The 24,859-nt window shown below is 57.3% G+C and overlaps 1 protein-coding gene across 1 annotated transcript in view; it reads left to right on the top strand.

Annotated features, from left to right (window-relative positions):
• The first annotated feature begins 1,696 nt into the window (after positions 1-1,696).
• MYOM3 (myomesin 3) overlaps positions 1,697-24,859 on the top strand; it is a 48,109-nt gene continuing 24,946 nt past the window's right edge. The window contains exons 1-15 of the mRNA XM_026012411.2: positions 1,697-2,126; positions 5,008-5,186; positions 5,879-5,959; positions 6,525-6,684; positions 7,467-7,624; positions 11,697-11,792; positions 13,880-13,968; positions 15,915-15,959; positions 16,398-16,538; positions 17,709-17,870; positions 18,713-18,854; positions 19,965-20,164; positions 20,898-20,951; positions 21,323-21,450; positions 24,065-24,248. Of these exons, the coding sequence (XP_025868196.2) occupies positions 5,026-5,186; positions 5,879-5,959; positions 6,525-6,684; positions 7,467-7,624; positions 11,697-11,792; positions 13,880-13,968; positions 15,915-15,959; positions 16,398-16,538; positions 17,709-17,870; positions 18,713-18,854; positions 19,965-20,164; positions 20,898-20,951; positions 21,323-21,450; positions 24,065-24,248 (1,801 nt within the window). The 5' untranslated portion in view covers positions 1,697-2,126; positions 5,008-5,025. The remainder of the gene's footprint in view (positions 2,127-5,007; positions 5,187-5,878; positions 5,960-6,524; positions 6,685-7,466; positions 7,625-11,696; positions 11,793-13,879; positions 13,969-15,914; positions 15,960-16,397; positions 16,539-17,708; positions 17,871-18,712; positions 18,855-19,964; positions 20,165-20,897; positions 20,952-21,322; positions 21,451-24,064; positions 24,249-24,859) is intronic.

The raw sequence follows: 24,859 nt of genomic DNA on the forward strand, positions 1-24,859 counted from the left end.
AGTAAATAAAATCTTTTTTAAAAAAAAATACATTTTAAACAAAGTTTTGTGTAATTCCAAGTCTCACTTCTGCTCAGCCTCCTGACCTGACCTGTGGGGTTGGCTATGTGCACTTTAAGGCCCATCTGGGCCTCCCCGAGGCGATGCCCCAGTGAGGAGTGAGGGCATCACTGGGGTGAATGGAATCCCACACACAGAAGGAGGGTAAGCTCTCAGCGTCCCTAGTGCTGTGGAGTGGTCAGGGGAGTTCTCACGTAGCAGGTGTTCGCTGGGCGCCAGGGACTCCGCTGCAGGCTGCACATTCCCTGGTCGAGTCTTCTCAATCTCACTGCAAGGCCAGCATCGTTGACCCCACTGTACAGAAAACAGAAGCAGAATGGTTAAATGACTTACCCAAGGTCCTACAACTGGTAAGTGGTGACACCTCCACCAGGCTGCCTTGGGGGGAAAGGGGATTCCAGGACCAGTTTAAATGTCTGTCTCCTGCTGGATTAGAAACCCATACCGCCCTGCTGTATGTACAGCTTCACACTCACACCTCACACAGAATGTATAAATATGGATCCCTGGTAGCTCAGCGGTTTAGCGCCTGCCTTGGGCCCAGGGTGTGATCCTGGAGTCCCGAGATCAAGTCCCACGTCAGGCTCCCTGCGTGGAGCCTGCTTCTCCCTCTACCTGTGTCTCTGCCTCTTTCTGTGTCTCTCATGAATAAATAACATCTTTTAAAAAAAAAAAAGAATGTATAAATATGGGTCCTGGAAAGCCCTCCTGAGGTTGGCTCAGTTCCAGATGGAAGAGAGCCTCCAAATGTTTTCCCCAAAAGATGCTTTTAACGCTGCAGCCAGGGAGGAAGGGGGAGAAGCAGGAAAGCTTAGAAGGGGGTTTTCAAATTGGGCAGGAGATTAAGATTTTAGCTGAACAGCTCACTTGCATTCTCTCTTTCTAGCCCCTGAGACGCTAGAAAGAATGACAGGCACAGTGTTGCTGGTCCCATCAGGCTCCAGGAGGAGGCCAGGGAGGAGAGCTGTACTCTGGACGACCAGAGCTGCTGGCACCCCCTTCCTCTAACCTGCTCAACCCCTGAAACCTGGCTCAGGTGTACCTTCCTGGTCAGCCCCCCCCCCCCCTTAGTAACTGCCTATCTCCCCACCTGAATTAAAGCTTCCACCACACCATGAGTCTTTTTCCCTTCTGCCTACAAAGGGTGGGTGTGAATGAATGTGGGGAAAAGAACTGAGGCACTGGAGGGGGTGTGGCAAAGGCTGGAAAGATGGAGAGGCCCTTCTGGAAGCCTCCTCTCCTGCCTCAGCCATGCCCGGGACATACCAGGGCCTGGGAAGACAAGCAACCTGCTCCCATGTCGACCGGTGATAATGTACAAGCACTGACGGCTTCTTTTGTTTTTTATTTATTTTTTTAAAGGTTTTATTTATATATTAATGAGAGACACACACAGAGAGGCAGAGACACAGAAGCAGGCTCCCTGTGGGGAGCCCGATGCGGGACTCGATCCCAGGACCCGGGGATCACGACCTGAGCCAAAGGCAGACGCTCAACCACTGAGCCACCAGGTGTCCCTGAAGACTCGTTTCAGGTCCCATTCCTTCCACTGTCTTTACAAATAGTGTCCAGTCTCGCAGCTCCGTTTTTCACAGGGTGGGGTCAGATCAGAGACGCCGAGCGCCTTCCCCAAGGCACCAGTCAGAAGCCCAGCCACCGGGAGAACCGCTCCTTATCTGCTCTCCCTGCAACCAGGGCTGACCTGTTGGGGGGTCTTCTTTCTACTTCAGTTGGGGAGTGGGTGGGGGTGAGAACCTGGCAGAAGGGATCAGGCTGAGGGAAGGAGCAGTGTGCGGAGGCTGGGGTGGGGGTGGGGACAGCTCCACCTGTTGCTGCCGCCTGAGCATTGCTGGACTGACAGGACAGCCCCTCCTCTCTGCCCCCCCTCCATAGTTCCCATCCATTGTCATCAACTGTCTCAGCGCTGCTATATTTAAGGCCCATGCAAGCTCCAGGATCACATTCTTCTCCAGTCCCTGCTGAGCCCAGGGCAAGAAGAAACCAAGGTCCCTCTCATCCTCTGGAATCTTCTCCCCAGAGACGCCTAAGTGGGCACAGCTGCTTCTGTGAGTGACTTCCAGGGATCCGGGGTCGGGAGGGACACCTTCAAAAAGGGAGACCCTCAGCTTTCCATTAGGGAGTGGGGTGTGTGTGTGTGTGTGTGTGTGTGTGTGTGTGTGTTGGGCAAGGAGCCTGGGGGATTTGGGAAGAGAAAGTACACACGTGCCCAGGTAGCACCCCGAGTGAGAATGGGAGGGGATTCTGTGCCCCGCGGCCCCTGTCGCTGCTGGGCGGCCCCGGTCCTCTGCGCTGAGCCCTCTGTGCTGGGAGAGGCGTCGGGGATGCTGGCGCAGTAGAAGGGCCCGGGTGAGCTGGCAGGGCCGGCAGGGCTAAAGCAAAGCCGGCGGAGGCCTGCTTGGCCACCGGGCAGGCAGGGAAAGGGAGTGAGCCCTCAAGGCCCGAATCCCAGGGCCAGGAGGGCACTCGGCCAGCCTGGGCTCGCTGGCAGGAAACCGAGGCCCGGAGAGGGAAGGGGCTGCCTCGGCTGCTCAGCGGCGGGGTCAGAAGCTGGGGGCGCTCGGAGGACCCAGCTTCCTGCCGTCAGGCTCTGCGGGTCACTCGGCCTCTGGCCTTCTCTTTCCCTCCTGAGGAAGGGGAGAGGCCTCCTTGCCCCCCCGCCACTCGTGCCCGGGGGGTGCCTGTCAGAAGGCCTGGTGGGAAAGCGGAGCGGGGCTCAGGAGCAAAGGGGAGGCCCTGCTGCAGGACCCGTGGCCCAGGCCTCGTACCCCCAGGAGAGGGAAGCCGGCAGGTCCCCCCACCGGCCCACCCCCGCCGACCCCTCCCCGGCAGGCCCACATGGCGCTGCCCTCCTGTTGCGCCTTAATCCCGAGCCTCAGTCAGTGCTTTAAAAAGAATTGATGGCTCATCTGCTAAAGCGAGGGGTCTGGTTGCGGGAGGCCCAGGAGGTCAGGGTTGGGTGCCAGTCACCCCCCCCCACCCCCCCACCGCCACGGTGCTAATCAGGAACAGAGCATCCGGGGAAGGGAGCCAGCAGCTGACGCCAGGGAACGTTCCTCAGCTGCTGGGGCCAGGGCCACGGTGTCCTGGGAGAGCTGGGGGAAGGGGACCTCCCCACCCAGGGTGGTACCCATGGTGCTCCTCTGGGGCTGTGAGGAAGGAGGCACACAAGGAGCATGGGCCAGTCGTTCTCCGGGTGCAAGCAGACCCTATCCCTCAGGAGAGGCCTGACGCCCAAGGAGTGACTGTCCTGTTACGTTCAGCTCACGTCATCCACAGGAGGCCAAGGAAGTTTTGGTGCAGCCTTTGTTCCTGGCTAACAATCTGCAGGAATCCAGACACTGAAAGGGAACAACCTTTTAGGAACAAGAAGGAGTAAAAGCCCACTAAGATTGTCCCTCAGCAGCCTGTGCCCCCTGACACCCTACAACAGGTCCATCAGGCCAGGGTGCTCAGATGAGGCCAGCGGGCCCATCTCCCATGTTATGGACTCAGAGAAGTGATCCTTCGGTGCCATGTTCACACCCAGGTCAGAACACGACACACACATTCCAGCTCGGCGGGGAAGACCTCAGGGAGGCTGGGGTCAGGGACGACTTCGGGTCAAGGCCCAGCAAGGCCCCAGGCCTGCCCAGCAGAACTGGCCCCTGGAGGAGGTGTGGAAGCCACCCCAGGGATTCTGTGGAGCATCCCTGAGCCTCAGCATCAGAGGGGCCCTCAGAGACCCAGTGGTGACACCAAGGCCCAGATCTGGGAAAGAACTCTGTGTAAGAACCCAAAGCTAGCCAGCTGATGGGCCTCACACTCTCCCTGCCCACCTCTCCGTATCTGTGGATTTACTCCCTGGTCCCTGAGGCTCCTCCACACCCACGTGATCCAGTCCTTACTGGGCACCACCTGTGGCCCAGACCTGAACCTCGAGAATACAAAGGGGATCCCTTAGTTGTGATCCCTTTATGAGAAGAAAGGCCATGTGGCCCACGGGGTCCCCAGCCATAGCCGCGGCCTGGCCCTCAGTAGGCATGTGACATAGATGTCAAGAGAGCTCAGAGTTGGGTACCAGTCATGGTCCCACCACTAACCAGCTGACCTTGGGCTAGCACTTTCCTTCCTCATCAGCAAAATAGGCTGATGATGGGTCTGGCACATAGTGAGCACTCACTGTTGTTCCTTTTAATTCACTTACAATCTTGGAAGAGAGCGAAGATGTACACATATGAAATAATCGAATGGGAGGAGGTTTTTTTTCCAAATCAGAGCCGAACTGTGGCGTGGGGACAGAAAAGCATAAAAAGGATTAAAGGAAGGAAAATTCTAGGTGGCCGGTTGGTTTTGGCAGTGTTACTTAGAAAAACAATGCTAGTGTCTAGCCCTTACATGGCACTTGCTATGCTCCAAGCACTCTTCTAACCTCGACAACCAACCCGGAAAGTCAGCCTGGGCTGTGAAGCCTGGGTGGTGCTCAGCAGGCCAGGAGGAGACAAAGATCTTTCCAACGTGGCCATCAGGGCAGGCAAAGGCGCAGAGGTAGGGCTGGGTGGGCACATGCAGGAGTGAGGACCCCTGCCCATCCCGAGTCACAGAGCCGCCCTCGGACATCACGGGGTGGGATGGCTCGTCATCTGAGAAGTGGAGGCCCAGAGAAGGGACGGCGTGGCCCAGGTCACGGGCAAGGTGAGGGCAGAGCTCTTGCTCCCGTGCGGGGCGGCCCTCACTCAGCGGCAGAGGGCGACGCGTGGTGCCTTAGGCCACGAGTGCGCAGCCGGCCTCTGTCCCCTCGGCCCGGTCCCTGCCCCTCCCCGGCCTCCACGCCTCTGTCTCGCCCCTGGAGAGAGAACCCCCGACCCCACAAGCCTCCCGGGGATGCCGAGAGGACCACGCGGGGAAGGGATGGGCCTGGTGGAGTGACCATGCTCCTTGGCTTGGCAGGTTGTCGCTCTCGCAGCCATGACTCTGCCCCACAGCCCTGGAAATGTGGGGGAACCCCGGCCCCCCCAGGCCGTGGAGGTCCACCGGCTGGAACACCGGCAGGAGGAGGAGCACAAGGAAGAGCGGCAGCACAGCCTGCAGATGGGTTCCTCGGTGCGGAGGCGGACCTTCCGCAGCAGGTGGGACCATCAGGGACCCTACCCTGGCCCCTGCCCTGTCCCCAGGGGTCCCCAGTCTGAGCGGGGAGGCATAGCTTGCTTTGTGCATAAGACCAACCTGAGGTAAGAAGTACAACACTGTCCTTCGGAGACCCTTCTTTCTGGAGAAAACGGTGTGAAGTGGGAGGCACAGCCCTGCTTGGTGGAGGCCCCAGTCTGAGGGGGGAGGCACAGCCCTGCTTGGTGGAGGCCCCAGTCTGAGGGGGGAGGCACAGCCCTGCTTGGTGGAGGCACCAGTCTGAGGCGGGAGGCACAACCTTGCTTTGTGGAGACCCCAGTCTGAGGGGGGAGGCACATCCCTGCTTGGTGGAGGCCCCAGTCTGAGGGGGGAGGCACAGCCCTGCTTGGTGGAGGCCCCAGTCTGAGGGGGGAGGCATAGCCCTGCTTGGTGGAGACCACAGTCTGAGGGGGGAAGCACAGCCCTGCTTGTTGGAGACCCCAGTATGAGGGGGAGGCACAGCCCTGCTTGGTGGAGACCCCAGTCTTGGGGGGAGGCACAGCCCTGCTTGGTGGAGACCCCAGTCTTGGGGGGAGGCACAGCCCTACCAGCTAATGTACTGAGACAGGCAGGTAGATGCTGCCTCAATCTCAGGGACACCTGGGCCAGATCCCCTGGATCGGGCAGGAGCCATTAACTCCCTTTTCCCGGGCAGTGAGGAAGAGTATGAGTTCAGCGCCGCAGACTACGCCCTCGCAGCAGCCCTGGCTCTGACGGCCTCCTCAGAGAAATCTTGGTGAGTCAGGTGACCTTTCCAGAGAACACGGGGCCGAGGGAGGGCCACCCTGTCCAGTCCCTGCCTCTCCAGGCTCCCACTCTGGGCCCACAGAAGCTGCCCGAAGTTACACATCTAGCGCCAGGGCCCAGCCCGCTCTCTGGATGGGTCCCCAGCAATAGTGAGGGACCACCCCTCATCCCGAGGGAGAGGGTGGGGGTCCGCACTCCAACCGGCCTTCGCCGGACGCCGCGTCCTGGGTTGGAAGGCCTGGGTCCTGGTCCTGGCCGGCTTGAAGCAAGTCCCCGCCCTAGGTGATAGGGGGACTGTCCCCGTCCACTTGGCCATCGTGAAGACAAGAGGAACAAAGATCTGTGAAAGAGCTCAGGGAACTAGATCCATAGTATTTATTATGCACCGACTGTAAGCAGGGCCCATGGGGTATCTGGGAGGCCAGAGCGGATTAAAAGCTGCTCTTGTCCTCGAGAACCTTAAGGTGCAGCCGCCAATGCCGGTCGGGCAGGATGCGTGGCCTGGCTGGGCCCCCCACAAACCCTGGGCCCCGGCCTCGGGCCTCTGCCCCCAGGGAGTCCCAGCTGAGGCGCCAGACCTCGGCCGTGGAGCTGGAGGAGCGAGGGCAGAAGCGAGTGGGCTTCGGCAACGACTGGGAGAGGACGGAGATCGCCTTCCTGCGGACCCAGTGGGTGCTGCGCCAGAGACGGGACCGGAAGGCGCTGAGGTGGCGGGTGAGGGGGTCTGGGGACCCGCAACCCTCACGGGCCGCCCGCCCCACCTGCCCTCTTCCCAGGGAGCAGCTGGACATCGGGGAAGAGTCCAGGCCCTGGTCTTGGACTGGGTTTGAGCCCCGGCGTCCCCGCCCTCCAGCTGTGTGACCTCGGGCGAGCCGCTTGCCCTTCCTGAGCCTCGGTTTTCTCATCTGTAAAACAGATGTGTGGGCGGTGTACGGACTCTGGGGGCCCAGGTGGGGGTCAAACCAGGTCGGGCTGGTTAAGAGGCCTTCCCAGTGCCCAGGCCACAGGAGAGCGTCAGGAAACACTATTCCTGACAAGCGTCAGGGATCTGAAGCCACCCTCCGTGCCGCCTCCCGAGGGCACGCGAGCACAGCCAGCACTGACGTGGCCTTTCTCAGGGCCCGGGATTTTTCACGGACTAACTCATTTACTCCGCACTCCAGCCCCACAGGAAGGTGGGGGGAGTATTATTCTCTTTTTTTGGGGGGGGAGTATTATTCTCATCCCCATTTTACAGATAAAGAAACTGAGGACTTGCCTATGGTCTCACAGGTAGGAGGTAGAAGAAACTGGCCTTGACCCCAGGCCAGCTATTCCACAGCCCGTGCCCTGCCCTCCGCACCACCTTGCTTCTCAGCTGGCGGTGGGTGACGGGGGGTGGCTCCAGCCCACGCGGGTCTGACTCCAGAGCCTGAGTGTCAGGGGGAGCGGTGACAGCAAAGACGGAGATGTGACCTCCTGGCTCACGGGAGTCACAGATCCCCTCCCGCCTCCAGATGGAGGAGAAGGTGCGTGAGGCCAAGGAGCTGAGGGAGCTGTGTTCCGGCCGGGGGCCCTGGTTCTGGATCCCACTGCGCTCCCACGCCGTCTGGGAGCACACCACAGTCCTGCTGACCTGCACCGTCCAGGCCTCGCCTCCGCCCCAGGTCACCTGGTAAGCCCCTGGGGCAGGAGACAAGGGGGCCTCAGGCTCTGAGCCTCCAGCCGCAAACGAGCAAGGAGTGCAAGCTCTTCACAGCCCAGCACCTCCCTTCTGGGAGCCCACCTCCTCCCCCAGAAGTTCTTGCTGCCTAGAGAAGCTGCAAGCCCACGGACCCCAAGCTCTGCCCACGCCCCAGAGAGCAGCAGCTGCTGCGAGGCTCCGCGGAGTTATTCTTAGCCTCCTCTCGGCCAGCCTGGGGCCAGCCTGGGGCCAGCCTGGGGCAGGAAGACGCGGCCGCAGGAGAGCCAGCACTTGTACAAATATGATTCTGGTGGCCAGCTGCTCTGAGCTGGGCGTCCCCGGGGTTGGAGGATGACGGTGGGAGGCAGGGCAGGGGGCAGAGGAGCAGGAGGGGAGGCGAGGAGGGCAGGGCCCACCCCCCAGCGAGGAGCTCAGACCTGGAGTGGGAGCCCTGTGTCCAACCCAGCTCTCTCCACTGTATCAGTGTGTGGCCCCAGCCACGCCTCAACCTCTCTGGTCCTGCTTCAGTTTTCCTGCTCTGTAAAATGGGTTGAAGGCCTCCTGCCCAGCCTGCCTGTGGTGAGGATTTAATGCCCCGGCTACATGGAAGCCTCAGAACTCAAGAGGTGCTGGGAAAGTAGAAGAGTGCAACCATAGCAGAAGTCTAGGCCCTGCTGGCGGAGGGGGTGGAGGGGATGGGTGGGCAGGGGAGGCGGCAGGTGTCTCCCCTCGGGGTTTGCATGGCAGCCTCAGGACTCTCGGTCCCGCTAGAGGAAGGCTGAGCCTGTTCCCAGAGCTCCCTCTGGGTGTTAGGCCTGGGATCAGGCCTGCTGGGGGACAAGGAAAGGATTTCAACATGTAGTTACCGGCAGCATAATCTGCCCCAGGCCCAGACTCAGGTACTGAGGCATAGAAATGAGCCAGACACAATCACCCCTCAAAGAACTCTCAGCCCAGAAGAGAAACGGCAACATTCATGGGTGCGATTTGAAATAAAAGAGTAAAGATGAAGACAGTGAAGTGGCTGCCTCTGGAGGATCCAGGAAGGCTTCTCAGAGGAGGCAGCACATAAGCCAGATCTTGAGGGTACATAGACGATGGTCTAGTAGGAGAGAGAGGATAAGCGTACAAATGACCGAGATCACAAAGAAAAAAGCAATATCTTATACTTGCACCCACTTTTACTGACTCACCACTTTCTTCTCATTTGAGGCCTGGGGCCACCCGTGGCTCAGAGAGGTAGTGTGACTTGTCTAAGGTCACACAGCCAGTTTGAGTCAGAACTCAGGCTCGGTCTCTTGCCTCCCAGCCTTGGTGTTTCTACCGGCCTAGAAAGTAGCAAAGGGGTAATCGCGATGGTTATTCTTTCCCGAAGCGCACGTAACGCTTCAGAAGTCAGAGACATAGAAAGCACTTAGGCCGGGAGCAATCAAGAAAGGCATAGAGGGAGCTGGCATCGGGCTGGTCATTGCCAGATGACATTCGTTCAAAACAGCGTGCCAGGAGCTGGAATTGGTGCTGGGCGCTAGATCTGTGGGGACCGAGGCAGTCCCTGCCTGCAAGCGGCTGGTCAGGTAGGAGGACTGCTCCTGCCAGCTGGACTGGGCTGGGGTGGGGGGTCAGTCCCTCAGCTGTCCGGCCTGGCAGCCAAGCCTGCCCTGCCCTGCCCTGGCACTGAGCAGCCCACGTCTAAGGCATTCCAGGGGAGCCTCCCAGGAGGGGGACTCGTATCCACCCTGCCAGCAACGTTGCCACAACAGGGAGCTGAGCCTCCAGTGGGAGCAACTCGGGTGGGCCCTGGTGCTCCTGGTTTTGGGGGGTCTGGTTTTCCATCATCTACCGCTTTGGGCAGGGCCACACCCTGTCCTGGGATTGGCCTCCAGGGCTCTGTCCAGGTCCCCGTAGACCCTCTCCCCCAGCTGAAGCTGGAGGAAGGGCCCGGCGCACCAGGCTTGTCAGACAAGTGCATTCATTAAGCAATTATTGGGCACTTCCTGAATGCACCGGACGAGTTAGGCAAGGCCCAGTGTGGCCACGTTTCCGCTGTAGAAGTGGGCACTGGCCGTGATTCTATCTGACGTCGAATCAATCCTCCAGGCCAAGCAGCCTTAAAAAGTAAAATCCGATACCAAAATATGTGTAGAAAAAGCATTTAGATAAATAGTAAAAATCTCACTCTTTTCTGAGGGCCTCTCTGAGCCAGGCTCTGGGCTGCGCGCCTCACTGCTGTTGTCCGGCTTAATGCTCTTTTATGACTGGCTGCCACTAGGGTCACCTGCACAGTCCGTGCCTTCGAGGGGCTGCCGGTGAGGCAGGAGACGGGGGCCCAGAGAGGGGCAAGATGAGCGCTGAGGTCTCTGGCAGTCTGGGCCTTCCCCAGAACTGCAGCTGCTGCTACTTTTCTGGAAAAGTTGGAAGCTGGCCAGGCTGAGGTGTCGGAATGTTCCTGATAGGTGGGGGTGGGACGACCTGACTTTGGCCCCCAGGCCTAGGAGAGGTGGAAAGATTGGCAACCGAGATTAGGTACCGCCCTGCCCTCCTCCAAGGAGATTTAGTAGGGCTCCTTTCAGAAGAGGGTGCAGCCTGGGGGTGGGATGTGGGTGTGGCACTGTTTGGTTGCCATGGACACAAACAGGGTGTGTGGGGAGCCCAGTCCCAGGAAAGCAATGCACCGAAGCTGGGGCGCCCTCTCTCGGCGGTGGCCTCCTCTTCAACCTCAAACACCACTGGGGCTGACTGTCCATGCAACAGCCCCTTGGACACAGAGACCCAGAGAGGGGGACTGACTTGCCCAAGGTCACAAAGCAAGGGGTGTCAAGAGTCCAGGCCTCTCAGCCTTCACAAACTTTCACTCTCCAGCCCTGACCCCTTAGGCCTCCCAACCCTATAGACAGAAGCAAGGCCACCTCACTGCCCAGTGCCCAGCAGGGAAAGCAGGACCTCACTCAGAAAACAAATGACGGTGTCGGGGTGCTGTGGGCTGGAGTCCACTGGGCCACCCTTGGGAATCACCTGGGGAGTTTAAGAAATACTGCTGCCCAGGCCCCACCTCCAGAAATTCTGATTCCAGAATGATCTGGGACGCAACCCCGGGCATGAAGATTTTCTTAATGGTTTAAATAAGATAGAAGTTTGTTTTTCTTGCACTGCGTGCCTGAGGTAGACAGGGTGGGGCAGCTATGGTGACTCTGCTCACAGCTTCCTCAGGGACTCAGGCCTGCAACCATCTGGGCCATGCTCTTGCCATAGGATGGAGGGAAAGATGACATAAAGGGGGCAAAGGGTGATAATAGCAACCACATGGCACTTGTACTTACTCTCTGTTGACAAGTCTTAGTCACATGGCCACACCTAATAGAAAGAGAGGGTAGGAAATAGGTTACACATCCGGTGGCTCGGTGATGAATCCTATTCCTTTAGAATAAGAGGGAGGGCACCTGGGCTTAGGCAGTTAAGTGTCAGACTCTTGATCTCAACTCAGGTCTTAATCTCAGGGTCCTGGGGGAGAAAAAAAAGAGAGAGAGAGAGAGAATAAGAGGGAACGGCTATTGGAGACCAATGAAGAGCTTCTGATACAAATTCTCAAAGAAATTTGTTCTGTTCAGAGTCCGAGCATGTAGAGGGTGATGAAGGAGGAAGAATGGGGTCCCTTCCTTGGCAACCCCATCAGAGAGGAGGGAAAAGCTGCGTCCTGGCCCTGGGGCCAGGGGGTACCCCTGGTAGGAGGAGGGGCAGCTACCCCTAGTTACAGGCTCCCTCTTCTCTGCCCCCACCCCCCTGTAGGAGAATGAGCCTTTGAGCATCTACAGTGTTCAGGGCACCAGAGAAAAGCTTTACATATCTTACCCCAGTTGACTGCCACAGCAACCTTATAGGTCAATGCTCTTATTAAGCCCATTTCACAGATGAGCACAACTGAGGGTCAGAGCAGTGAAAGTGCTCACCTCGCCTCACGCAGGCAAGTAAACAGCACAAGGCTGAGGTTGGAATCCAGGTCTGAGAGCCTCCGGACCCTTCCCACTCAGAGCCGCACTGCCTGCCACAGACCACTGTGTCCCCACAGGTACAAAAATGACATACGAATCGATCCCCGCCTCTTTCCTGCCGGCAAGTACCGAATCACCAACAACTATGGGCTGCTGACGCTGGAGATTAGGAGGTGAGACTGTGGGCCCTAGAGAGACCCCCGACCCGGGGGCCCCAACACCGCCGAAGCCAGAGCAGGATTTCAAATCCTCCCTTGGAGCTGTTAACTGAGTCGGCCTCATCTTCAGAAGAATTTGAGGTGCTTGTTAAAATACTGATTCATGAGATGGGCCCTCCTCTTGCCTCCAGAGAGTCAGATGAAGCAGGTCTTCTTCTTTTTTTTTTTTTTTTTTTAAGATTTTATTTATTTATGGGAGCGAGAGAGAGAGAGGCAGAGGCACAGGCAGAGGGAGAAGCAGGCTCCATGCAGGGAGCCTGATGTGGGACTTGATCCTGGGACTCCAGGATCATGCCCTGGGCCGAAGGCAGGTGCTAAACCACTGAGCAACCCTGGGATCCCAGAGAAAGCAGGTCTTAATCTGGAGTAAGCCTGGAAATCGGTATTTAACAAACACTCCGGTGTCATCCCAATGCCTTGGAATGCACGAGGAGAAATTTGGAGTCAGAGGCCAGCTGGATGGACTGAATGCTGGGCTAGGGGTGCTGGGAGTGCTCCTTCCGGTGTGGGGAAGTACAGAAGGGGTGCGGGAGAGGACACACATATACACACATACGTACACACACGGGCATGAGTGCAAGGGGAGGCCATTGGAGGGGAAAGAGTTGGATGGGCCTCTCAGGAGATGGTGAGTCTTAAGTGTGGTTTTGAAGGGAAAAGCATCGGGGCGCCTGGGTAGTTCAGTCAGTTGAGCATCTGACTCTTGATATCTGCTCAGGTCTTGATCTCAGGGTTGTGACCTCGAGCCCTGTGTTGGGTGTGGAGCCTACTGAACTCCTATGGGTGCCAAGCCCTGTGTGAGGTGCTAGATGCATAGGATTGATGACGCCCACCACCATTCTTGCAGGAAGCATTGTTCTGTCCATGGTGCAGGAGAGGAAACCCAGAGGAAATCCAAAAAGGATCAAGGGTGTTGCATGGCTTGTGCAGGGCAGGGCCTGGGTTTGAGGCACTTCTCCCTCCTGGGTTCTTTCCAGTACACCAATCCTTCCAACTCAGCCAACTTGGGCTTCAGAGACATAATACGGACAGGATGTATATTGTACCCCCCAGAAGCAAAGTGGGGATAACATGGATATAAGTATCTGGCCATGCAATGCTGCCAAGGGAGGTGCCCGTGGGCTGAGCAGTCAGGAAAGTCATCCAGGGTCAGAGTTCCTGAAGAGGCAGGTGGGACTAGTCCTTGAAGCAAGAGGGATTCCTACCCCGAGCAGCCAGGGTAAGAGTGAGGATGCCAAGGAGCCTCTAGGCTTGTCGATGGGGCCAGATGTGCCACATCCCACCAATGACTTTTTCACCGATGTGGCCCTGGAATGGAGCCAACCCAACTCTGGGAACAAGACAGCGTTAGCCTGACTCGTGATGAGACCCAGGGCTGAGATTGAGAACACCTGGGCATCTGGCCCAGTTCTGGCACAGGCATGCAGTAGTGCCCTGCTCCTGCTCCAGGATCCTGATTCAGAGGTGTTGACAGGCCAGGAGGCTATGCCTGTGAGACAGTTTGTCACCCTGAAGCTGGGTTGAATTTCGGGTGCTGTGTGACTCTGGGCAAGTCGCTTAACTTGTCTGATCCTACAGAGTCAGTAATCACAATCATATTTTCACAGTACATTCACCTGAGGTAGGTTAGGCTGGCGTCATGTCCCTCGTTCTTCAGGGAAGGACATTGAGGCACAGCTAAGGGCAGTGGCTAGCCCAGAGGCACACAGCTTTTCCGAGGTGGCATCTGAACTAAAGCCTGAAGTCTCCCCCCTCACCCCCTCTCCCACCCACACGCAGGGACTTGAATTTCCCATGGAGCCCAGCAGTCCTGAGGGCACCTCTTCCTCTCTCTTTTTCGTTTTTTTTTTTTTAAAGACTTTATTTATTCATGAGAGACACAAAGCGAGAGAGAGACAGAGACAGAGAGAGAGAGACAGAGGGAGAAGCAGGCTCCCCACAGGGAGCCTGATACAGGACTCAATCCCTGGACCCCAGGATCACACCTGAAGGCAGATGCTCAACCACTGAGCCACCCAGGTGTCCCCCCGTCTCCTTTTCAGATGCACCATTGAGGACGCAGCCACCTACACGGTGATGGTGAAGAATGCTTATGGCCAGGCCTCCTCCTTTGCCAAAGTCCTTGTCCGAAGTAAGTACTCACCCTCCAATCGGCCAGGCTGGCCCGCAGCAAACCCAAGATGAGCAGACGAGGGTGTGCATCTGTGCTCAGACTTGAGGGGCCCCTTGACGCAGGGGTATTTGCCCTGGGGTCGGGTGACCAGGGCAGCCATAGAGATTCACTTCCCTGGGGCCTTTGGAGCAAGTGACAGTCGCCTCCCTCAGACTGCTCAACCTCTACAACTATCTCCAAAGAGCATGCTCATCTTGTTGGGCTGGACTTGGGGTCCAGATGCAGCTCAGGGCACCCAGGAGGGTGGCCTGACCCTGTCAGCCCTGCCGAGGGTCCTCAAGGGGAAAGGCTGAGGCCTACCAACTCCCCTCTTGACCTCACTGCCCCATCTGGGTTCTGGTGCATATTTCCCAATGCTGCAATTCCCAACTGCTGTGATTCCCAATCCTGGAAGTTCCCCCAGGGGCATCTGAAACGACAGCATAAAGCAGGGGAGACACTCGGGAGTCAGGCAGACCCGTGTCCACACGCTGGCTCTGCTGCTCACTGGCTGTGTGGGCCTCGGCCTCCTCCCTTCACTTCTCTGAGCCTCCTCATCTGTAGAGGGGGACTCCTCCCACCTCACTGAGGTCCTCGGGTGGATTAAATGAGATGGTGTAGGTAAAGCTTGGCGCGTAGTAGATTTTGGGAAGCCGTAACGCTCTCTCCCACACCATGACCAGGGAGGAGCATAGCCAGGGGGCCTTACCTCTGGGCCCAGGAGAGTGCTACCTCGCCCTCAGGGCTCCTGGGAGAGAGGTGTGTGTGCAAATACACACACACACACAGTCCCTGGTCAGAGGACAGGCTAGCGTCCAGCCCCCTCCCTGTGCCTCACCAGACCTTGTTAAACTGTCCTTCACAGTCCTCTCCACTCCTCTGCCCTGTTCCCCAAATAGCTCTTAGGTGGCAGCTGTCCCCTCTGCCAGTCCGGCTCTGGAATCTGAGCTGTCCTTATAGGCTGTGCCTAGAGTTAAGCACAAGGTCAAGCATCAGGGCCCCGCCTCCCTCTGTCACTTCTTCCAGATGCCCATCCCTCTCTCCATTAGGCCAACAACTCTGGATTCCCCTTGGCTTCTTGGCCCCCAGGACCTAGCCAGACTCCTCCTAAGAGCATCCACTCCCGATCATCACCATCCATGCCTGGCTCTCATCTTCATAGCAACTGATAGAAGGCCCTGGGTTGGGAGGCTGGAGCTCTGGGTTCTAATCCTGAGGCTTTCACTGACTTTGTATGACCCTGGGCAGCCACGCAGCCCTCTCCATGCCTCACTCAGGAAGGGCCTTACCAGGGACCAGTCACATCATGGCTTTAGGCTACCAGGGTACTAGCCAGGTGATTATGCCTCAGTTTCTTCATCTGTACAAGAGGATTATAATGGCACCAAAAGACAGGGTACTATGGAGATTATATGTGAGTTAATATGTGGCACGTGGTACGCCCCGTGTGAACAAGAGCTGCTGTCCTCTGGTGGTCTCTGTCAACATCACCTGAGATTTCACCTTTAAGCCCCCAGGTGGTCGTCTTAGCACTGCCCTACCCTTGCCAGCTGTCCTGGACCCCACCAGAAATCCCAATCTGACCAGACTTGGCCTCTATGAAGATTATGTGATCCTGGCAGTGGGTCTGAGCAGAGGATGGAGACCACTATTTATTGAGCACCAACTGTGTGCCAGCCTCCAGCTGAGAGGGCTTTGTTCATATGAACTCACTTATTCAGAACCCCACCACCACGAGCAAGGAGCCACTGTCCCCCTGTTACCAAGAAAGGAATAGAGGCCCAGAGGGGTGAAGGAACTTCCAGCAGCCAGAGGGGGACCCACCAATAGACCAGGACCCGAGCCCACAGCCAAGCCCATGCCTCTAATCTAGTAGGAATGTGAAGTCTGAACCTTCTCAAACCCCATCTGCCTTGGACTTTCAGCTTATGTGGGCAAGGATGCCGGCTTCGACTCGGAGATCTTTAAAAGTAAGGAGGCTCAGGGAGGGATGGCCTTCGGGAGGAGGGTGTCTGGGCTCCTTGTCATACCTTCCAGAGCCACCTTTAGAATATTAGCCATTCATTGCCCAAAAAGGCACGTCATCGTCTATGAGCTGCTCATACTTGCAGACTGGTGGGGGACCCCAGAGCTGTCCTTAGTGCCAAGCTGTCCAGGGGACAAAAATGAGTGAGAAAGGCAAAGCCAAACAGACAAATGGACATGACCTTTGGATAGGTTGCTCTTTTGGCTCATCTGATCCCACCTAGATAAATCTCTGCCCCACCTCCACCACCCAAGACAGGGCCCCTCTTTCCTGGTTAAGACCACCTCGGGAGCTGTGAATCCTGACTCAGAGGAGGGGGGATGTCCCAGACCAGGCTGGGGGCCTCAGCAGACTGCTGCTCTAACTTCTGTTCCTATGCCAGGACTAATGGTTGGCCCCAACGTGGAATTCACATCGGTGCTGAAGCCAGTCTTTGCCCGAGAGAAGGAGCCCTTCACCCTGTCCTGCTTATTTTCAGAAGATGTGTTAGACGCTGAGCAGAACATCCAGTGGTGCCGAGATGGTGAGGCCCCCCTGTTGTGGTCCCCAGCCTTCAGAGGCAGAGATGGAAGCCAGAGAAGGACAGTGGACAAAGAAACTTGGCCATGCCCCCTCCCCAACCATAGGCTGAGTAAGGAGTCCTGAAGAAAGCAGGAGCTCAGCCAGGAGGATTGAGATCAGGTCACCCTACAAAAGGTCACCAAGCACGTGTGGGTGCTGGTCCCTGTGCTGAGTGCCAGGGCAGGGATAGGCAGATATGCATGAACTCAAGGGACTCTTCTTCTGAGAGGGGGAGGAAGCCAAGGCACAGTCGTAGCCACTGCCCGTTGACAGCCAGGAAGGAGGAGGATGGCTGAACCTCCTTCCCCACCTGTGACCAGGCCTATAGCCAAAGGACAAGGAGTGCTACCACCTGCAAGCACCCTTAGGGAGACTGCACCTGCTGGGGGCAGGGGGCAGAAGAGCGGGGAAGCCACAGGAAGCCCTGAGAGACAGTTGCAAGAAGGCTGAGATGTCTTCCCAAACCTGGGGATCTTCCAGAAAAGAGGTCTGACAGGAGGGAGGGATGCAGAGCTGGATGCCCCCCACAGTGTGGCCTCAGGGCAGGACCCACTCCCTGAGCCCCAGAGCTGCTTCACTGAGTCCCCATCCCTCTCACTAAGGTCACACTAGTGAGTCCCCGCTCTCCTCACTGACCCCCACTACCCTCAACGAGTTCTCTACCATCCCCACAGACACCCCAACTCCTTCAGCAAGCACCCACTCCCTTCACTGAGTTCACATTCCCCACCCACTGAGCCCCCAACACCCACAGTGAGCCCCCAGGCAGCACGCAGAGACACCCTGGCCCTCACCAAGGGGCCCATCTCTCTTGTTCGCACTTTCTCACAGCACCTCTGACTCCTCACTGAGCCACTGACCACTTCCCTAAGCTCTCATTCCTCCGTTGAGCCACCAACCCCTTCCCTGGACCCAGCCCCCCTCCCCAAGCTTTCTGCAGAGGAGAGTTCAGGGCCACATTGTCAGACCCCTGGAGGTCACTACCCTCTTCCCAACTCCCCAGCTGAGCCTCAGGCTATAGCCACACCACCCACACCACACCCACACCAGCCATGCTTCTGCCTAAACCCCTAGACCATCTCAGGGTTCCCAGGTGAGGGCAGAGCTCACACAGGATCCTTCCCCTCCTCAGGGAGACTCCTGAGATCCTCAGAACGCCGGCAGATCCTCTACGCAGACCGCCAGGCATCTCTGAAGGTGTCCTGCGCCTACAAGGAGGATGAGGGGCTCTACACTGTCCAAGTGCCTTCGCCCTTTGGGCTCCGGGAGCAGAGCGCCTATGTGTTTGTGAGAGGTGAGAGGGGAATTGGAGAGTAAGAGTGTAGCTGGAGCCCACAAAGCAGATGGGCTCTGGAACCTTCGGCAAGTTCCCCCGCCCTCTTGGAGCCTCGGTTTCCCTGTTATAAATAGGGGTGTTGAGTGAGAGTCTCTAAGAATCCCTGTGGCATCCTATGACCCTCCAATAGAACACAGCTTGAGTCTCAGACTTAGTGGGAGCTGTGGAGGGAGGGCTGAGCATGGGCTGGGATGATTCTAGTCCCTGGTGAGTTCTGCCTTTTGGTCTTTGGGTTTTTTGGAGGTTTTTTTAAAGATTTTATTTATTTATTCATGAGAGACACACAGAGAGAGAGAGAGAGAGAGAGAGAGAGAGAGGCAGAGACACAGGCAGAGGGAGAAGCAGGCTCCATGCAGGGAGCCCGATGTGGGACTTGAGCCCGGGTCTCCAGGATCACACCCCCGGCTGAAGGCGATGCTAAACCGCTGCGCCACCGGGGCTGCCCTGCCTTTTGGTCTTTGAACTGATCTGGGTTCAAATCCTAGCTTTGCCACTTCGCTAGCTGGGGACCTTGGGCAACTCAGTTTTCCCCATCCACTAAAGGAAGGGATGGTACAGGGCTCAGAGATTATTCAGGGGCGTGGAGTTAATAACTGGTACTCCCACAGCCCCCCCAGAAGCTGTTGTTAAAAGGAAGAGGCTGTTGTTCAGGTCCCGGTCTTCAAGATCACAACTGAGCCCTGGAAGGTTCTCTCAAAGTGGTTGTTAAGAAGGAGTGGGAGGGGCCAGTTGCCAAATAGACACCAACTGGAAGAACCTTCCCCTTCTCCCTCCCCAACACCCCCCACCACGGGTTTCAGATGCAGCAGCTGAGAAGCCAGGGGCCCCAGGCTCTCCTCTGAATGTCCGATGCCTGAATGTGAACAGAGACTGCCTCATCCTGACCTGGACCCCGCCCAGCGACACGCGGGGCAACCCCATCACCGGCTACTCCATCGAGCTGTGAGTCAGCCTCTTGAGTGGTAGAGTTTCCGGGGGACACTATTGCCTGGTTGTGAGAACAAGAGTGGGGGAGCACAAGAAAGAGGGAGCCCCTTGCCTAGCCTCGGAACAGGAGGTAGGCCAGGTTATAGAACTTAGGGGCAAGAGAAAGGTATCCATTCCTCCAAATATGTCACAGCGATCCCTGGAATTCCACCGCTGGAGTCGGCCTTCCAGGCCCCGGGAGGGCCAAACATCAGCCGAGCACGGGTGGATATGTTGCCTACTTTTCACCCTGAGTGACAGGGACGGACAGCACTGACCCAGAGGGAAGGAGCACGCTAGGAAGGGGAGGGCCCAGGACACCCCACCTCCTCCACGAGCTGCCAGCCCTGAGGCCCTAGCGTGAGGTGACACCTAATCCTGCCACTGATGGGGCTCACAGACTAGGTACTGGAGCTGCGTGCCTAATCTCACCGAATCCTGGCAGCTCCCATCCAAGGCGGTAGGGGACTCTTTAGTGCCCCCATTCTACAGATGGGGGAACTGAGGTACATGGGGTGATGACTTCGCCCAAAGTCACCTTGCTCATCAGTGGTAGAGCCAGGATTAGGCCCCATGTGCCCCTGGCCCGTCCAGCTGGCAGCGTGTGCTGGCGTACCGCCTGAGGACGGTGGCACCCAGATGGCAGAGAGCCCAAGCTCTGGGGGTCAGTCTGGAACGCACGCCAACTTAGGGAGTGGACGGCCCTTGGGTGACATTCACGAGCCATGGCACTCACAGCTCATCTCACTCCCGGAGCCCAGACTGGATCCCCCATTTGTAGAGTGAAGCTAATGAGACCTAACACTGAGGGCTGCTGGCATCAAGTGATCTGGGCGGCTGCGAGGGGGCGAGGGTGCAGTGCGGCTCCAGGCCCACGGAGAAGCTGCAGGAAGGCGCTAGCTATTTTGATTAGCATCACCAGCAAGGTGAAAAGGCCTCCTGGAGGCTGGAGGCTGGGGCCAGGCGCCTGAATGGAGAACAGGACTCTGCTTGGCAGCCTGGGGTGGAGGAACAGCCTTGGGAGGGGCTCAGACCCCCATATGGGAGTCAGGGGCAGGGGCTGAAGCCGGGGCCTCTCTCCCGCAGGTGCCAGGGCGAGTCTGGGCAGTGGGTGCCCTGCCACAAGGCCCCCAGCGGGACCTGTCGGTGCCCTATCCAAGGCCTCATCGAAGGCCAGAGCTACCGGTTCCGGGTCCGAGCCGTCAGCACAGCAGGCAGCAGCCTCCCCTCCAAAGCTTCTGAACTGGTTGTCATGGGCGACCACGAGGAAGCCCAGAGAAAGATAGGTGGGTACAGAGGCCCCGAGGGACATCCTAGAGCATCAGTGCAGAACACAGGTGGCACGGTCCCCATTCCAAAGGGGGGGGACCTTATTCAGAGGGGGGGTGGGGGAGACACAGCACAGCCCTCGGGAACTGGTAGTCTGATGGGGGAGACACAGTCTTGGGAACCCCTAGGCTGTTGAAGGAAGCACAGTGCTGTCCTTAGGAACCCTTAGCCTGAGGGGGAAGGTACTAGCCTGATGGAAGGAACACAGATCTGTCCACAGGAGATGCTAATCTGAGGGAGGACCACAGCACCTTCTTCAGATGCCCTCAATCTAAAGGAGGAAAGCAGCCCTGCCTCAGGAGCCCCGAGCCTGGGGGGCATGGAGGGTGGGGTGGGGGTGGGGGCATCACCCTTTCGGCCTTGAGGGACCAGCCTGACTTGGGTTGGCCTCCCAGCTCTACCTTGCCTTAGGTATCCGACCCCGGACACAGACATCACTTATCCCCTGTTCCCATTTGTCCCAAGAAGACAGCGTCTCTCAGAGTCTAGAACAGCCATGTTCCCCTTTGGACCCCTGCGAATACGGAGGCTCAGAGAGCGTGTCCGAGGTCACACAGGAGGGGCCCAAAGGCCAGGACTGGGAGCAGGGTGAGGGATCAGCCCCCAGAGTGGGCAGGTCCTGCCCTGACCCCTCCTGACCCAGCCTGCACCCCCTACTTCTCCCCCAACACGCTCCATTCTCCACCCTAGAGATCCCCTTTGATCTGGGAAACAAGATCACGGTCAGCACAGATGAGTTTGAAGGTACGTGTGAACCTCCTGACACTTTGCCTCAACATTCCAGCCTCTTTTATGGTTCTGGAAACTCTGGGACACACACGGGCAAAGAGGCAGAAAGTGTCCGTGTCCAGGGTGTGGGGAGGGAAGGGTGGGTGAGGTCCATTTGGAGGAGGCCAGGCCTCCCATCTTGCTGTGCTCCTCGTGGAGGAGGTAGCATGTTGGGGGAAGTCCTGGGGAGGACATCGGGACACCTAGCTTCTGGCTCTGGCTCTGCCTGGCCTTGCTGGGTGACCTAGAGCAAATTGATGTCCCTCTCTGGGCCCATTTCTTCTTCTATGAAATGAGGGGTCTCTGAGGGCCCACTCATCTCTGCTCCTCGATGACTCTGATTCCAGACTTTGTGACCATCCCCTCGCCCCCCACCAACGTCCACGCCAGTGAGATCCGCGATGCCTACGTGGTTCTGAGCTGGGAGGAGCCAAGGCCTCGGGGCAAAGCCCCCCTGACATACTCCCTGGAGAAGGTACCGAGATACCAAGGGCCCCAGCCTCAGATTAGGCTGAAAAGCAGACATGCTGTCACACAGGAGGTGTGGGGAGCACAGGGGCAGGGTCCCCGGGGGAGGCCTTCAGAGACTAGAAGAGAACCCGTGCCTGGAAGGGCTGAGAATAGCCTTCCACAGGGGCAGACCTTTCGAGGTGACCTCAGCCCTGTGAGGCCAGTGACTGGCAGCAGCTCCTGGGGCTGTTCATGGAAATACACGGGAATTAAGACACAGGCAAGAGTGACAACAATACGATCCACCATTTCCTGGGTACCTCCCCGCCCCCGAGTCTGGCTGGCATGGGATCACGCATTGGGCCCAGCACCTCTTCTTGGCCAGGGCCACGTTGGGAGGGTACCCACGAGCCAGGGTCATGAGCAACCTGGGGGATGGGGGTGGCGGGTAGCCCTGGAGGCAGTTCCCCGACGGAGGGGGGGCAGGTGTCTGGGGGTGCGGGCAGCTCACACAGAGCGGATTTCACAGCAGAGGGGAGGCAGCTGGCACACTGAAAAACAGCGTGGTGTTAAGATCAACTCAAATCCTGACTTCTGCTGTGTGAGCCAGTTTCCTGAGCTCCCTGAGCCTCAGTTTCCTCTGGCATCAAATGGAGGCTGAATATAAGACGCAGCACACAGCCAGGCCAGCAGCCCTGAACCTGTAAACTCCTCTGGGTGACACGTTCTTGACTCCGACCCCCGTAAAGGAAGAGGCCAGGTTTACCGTCTCATTACTCGCTGCACCCAGCACAGGGCCTGGCACATAGTAGGTGGACATACAGGGTTAGCGAAAGTTCCAGGGAGGAGTCTCTGCCTCCAGTTGTTCAAACGGGCCTCTCTATGCCCATTCTTGGGTGGCCCTATTTTTCCCACATAGGAAAGCTGTAGATAGTTAAGGATTTGTTCCATGAGGCTGTAGCATGTCATGCTTAAAATGTTGGAGTCACACCGCCTCGGTTCAAATCTTGTCTCAGTTACTAGCTGTGTGGCCTTGAGCAAGTTATTTAGTCTCTCTGTGCCTCAGTGCCTTCTTCTGTAAAACAGAGATAATAACCGTACTCACCTCATAGAGTCAATATGAGGATCTAATTAATTGAAGCACATAAGGACTTAGAACCTGGCAAACAGTAGGTGCTCAGCAATGTTCACTGGTTTTTATTGCGATTTTTTGGGGGCCTCGCTGAGTTCTGGACTCCTGGCAGATGGGTGGGCCTTGGGAGGGGAAAGCACGGGGAGGGCGGGGTTCAGTGAGTTCTCACAGGGCTTCCAGGTCTGAACTGTCATAATCCAGACCCAGCAGAAGTGGCCTCTGGGTGCCTCACTCCCCCTCAGCATCACCCTCAGCTCTTCACCCTCTATCTGCCCAGAGATGCAGAATTGGTGGCTGCCTTTTGGGTCCCTTATGCCGTAGACAGTGAGCAGATTTGGGGGCACCCACACCTGAGCTTAAATACCAAATATGCCAATCATGAGATGCATGATCTTCAGCCAAGTGACCAAAACTCCCTGAACACAAGTTTTCTCACTGGTGGAGAAATTAACACCCACCTTGCAGGGTTATCGTGAGAATTCATTCATTTTCCCACTTATTGGTCCCACAAACATAGACTGAGCACCCCCTATGTGCCAGTGCTGTTCCTGGCCCTGGGGACATGACAATGGAGAAAACAAACAAACCCCTGCCTCATGGAGCTGAGCTCTGAGTCAGGGTGCAGAGACCACTTTTAAGAAGATAAATCAGGAAAATACTTAACAAATTAATTAGTGGTAGGCCCTAAGGAGAAAGACTAAAATCAAGGAAGGGGTTTGAAGTGTTAGGGGACGGGATGATTGGCATTTTAGATGGGGGACCGAAGAGTCCTCCCTGAGAAGGTGAGTTTTGAATGAGAAGCCCACCAGAGGTTTCTAGAGGGATGAACATCCTAGGCAAAGGGACCAGCAAGTGCAAAGGTCCAGAGGCAGGTTTTGGGCCTGGTGTCATTGGGAACAGCAGGGAGACACAGGGCAAAGGTGGAAGTGGATGTGGCCAGACAGGTAGCAGGGGTCAGGCAACGGAGAAGATTTTTGCTCTGAGGGAGATGTGGTTGTGGGAAGCCAGGGATGTGATCTGACTTGTGTTGTGAAGGGATCCTTCTGACCATCATCTGGAGAAAAGAGTGATGTAGTTCAGGTAAGAGATGATGGCGGCTTGGGTCAAGGCTATAGCAGGAGCATTAGGGCGGCAAGCCATGGTTGGATCCTGGATAAATTCTGAAGGTGGAGACGACTGGATTTGTTGAAGGAGCATATTTGGGGTGTGAGGGACAGAGGGCAGGAGTCCAGGATGGCTTCAAGGCTTTTGGCCTGAGCCACGGGAAGGATGGGTCCCCTCAACCAAATGTGGATGGGTTTGGGGACAGATGCAGAGTGGAGTTCCGGATATGTTGAATGTGGGATGCTGAGGAGATGTGGAGGAGGCTGGTGGGTCCAGAGCTCAGTGTCCAGAGGCCGCCTGGGACTGGGCCTAAGTTAATGAGAGCATGTGTGGAAGTGCCCCGGCCCAGAGCCACGGCCCAGGCAACTGCTTAACCGGTGTGTATTTCTCTCCTTTGTCACAGTCAGTCATAGGAAGTGGCACCTGGGAGGCCATCAACTCAGAAACTCCTGTGAAATCCCCAAGATTCGCCCTTTTGGATCTGGAAAAAGGGAAGTCCTATGTCTTCAAAGTGCGAGCAATAAACCAGTATGGCATGAGCGATCCCTCGGAGCCCAGCGAGCCCATCGCCTTGAGGGGGAAGCCAGGTACCCATGTGATGCAGGAGATGGGGGCAGCCCAGGCCAGGCTGTCAGCAGCCACCGGGCCCTGTCGCTGCAGGGACAGAGCCATGCTCCTTTCCCTGTCCCTGACCCCTTCTACCCATCATGAAGCTGAAAAGCAACATGATCTCAGGCCTGTCAAGCTTCAGAGCATCAGGAATCCCATCTCTCTGGGTGGGGAGTTTGTGAGAGTATGGGAATTTTTTTTCCAGATCAATAATTCACAGATTGCAGGATCCAACACAGGGGCCCAGTGTGAGCAGGTGGTCCCTCGGTTCTTAAGCTGTCCCACCCCAAGCTCTGGCTCACCGGGCAGGACACGTCTCAGCCACAGCGCAGCGTGCGCCTGGGCAAGTCCTTTCCTAGCTGCGAACCTCGGTGTCCTCAGCTGCCAAACGTGTTGTTCCAACGGCCTGGCTATCGCTCCCACTTCTGCCCCTCCAAGTCTGCCCCGTGCAGTGCCACCCTGGTCCCCACCTCCTGCGGCCCCTCCCTCTTCTGAGGCCTCTGGATTCTGGGGTTCTTCGAGTTTTGATAAAAGCAGATCAGAAGGTTCCCTGCAGCTGTCATGACTGACTGGCCCTTTACAGAGCCCA

This window comes from Vulpes vulpes, chromosome 2 (genome assembly GCF_048418805.1).
Source record: "Vulpes vulpes isolate BD-2025 chromosome 2, VulVul3, whole genome shotgun sequence".
Classification (NCBI taxonomy): Eukaryota; Metazoa; Chordata; class Mammalia; order Carnivora; family Canidae; genus Vulpes; species Vulpes vulpes.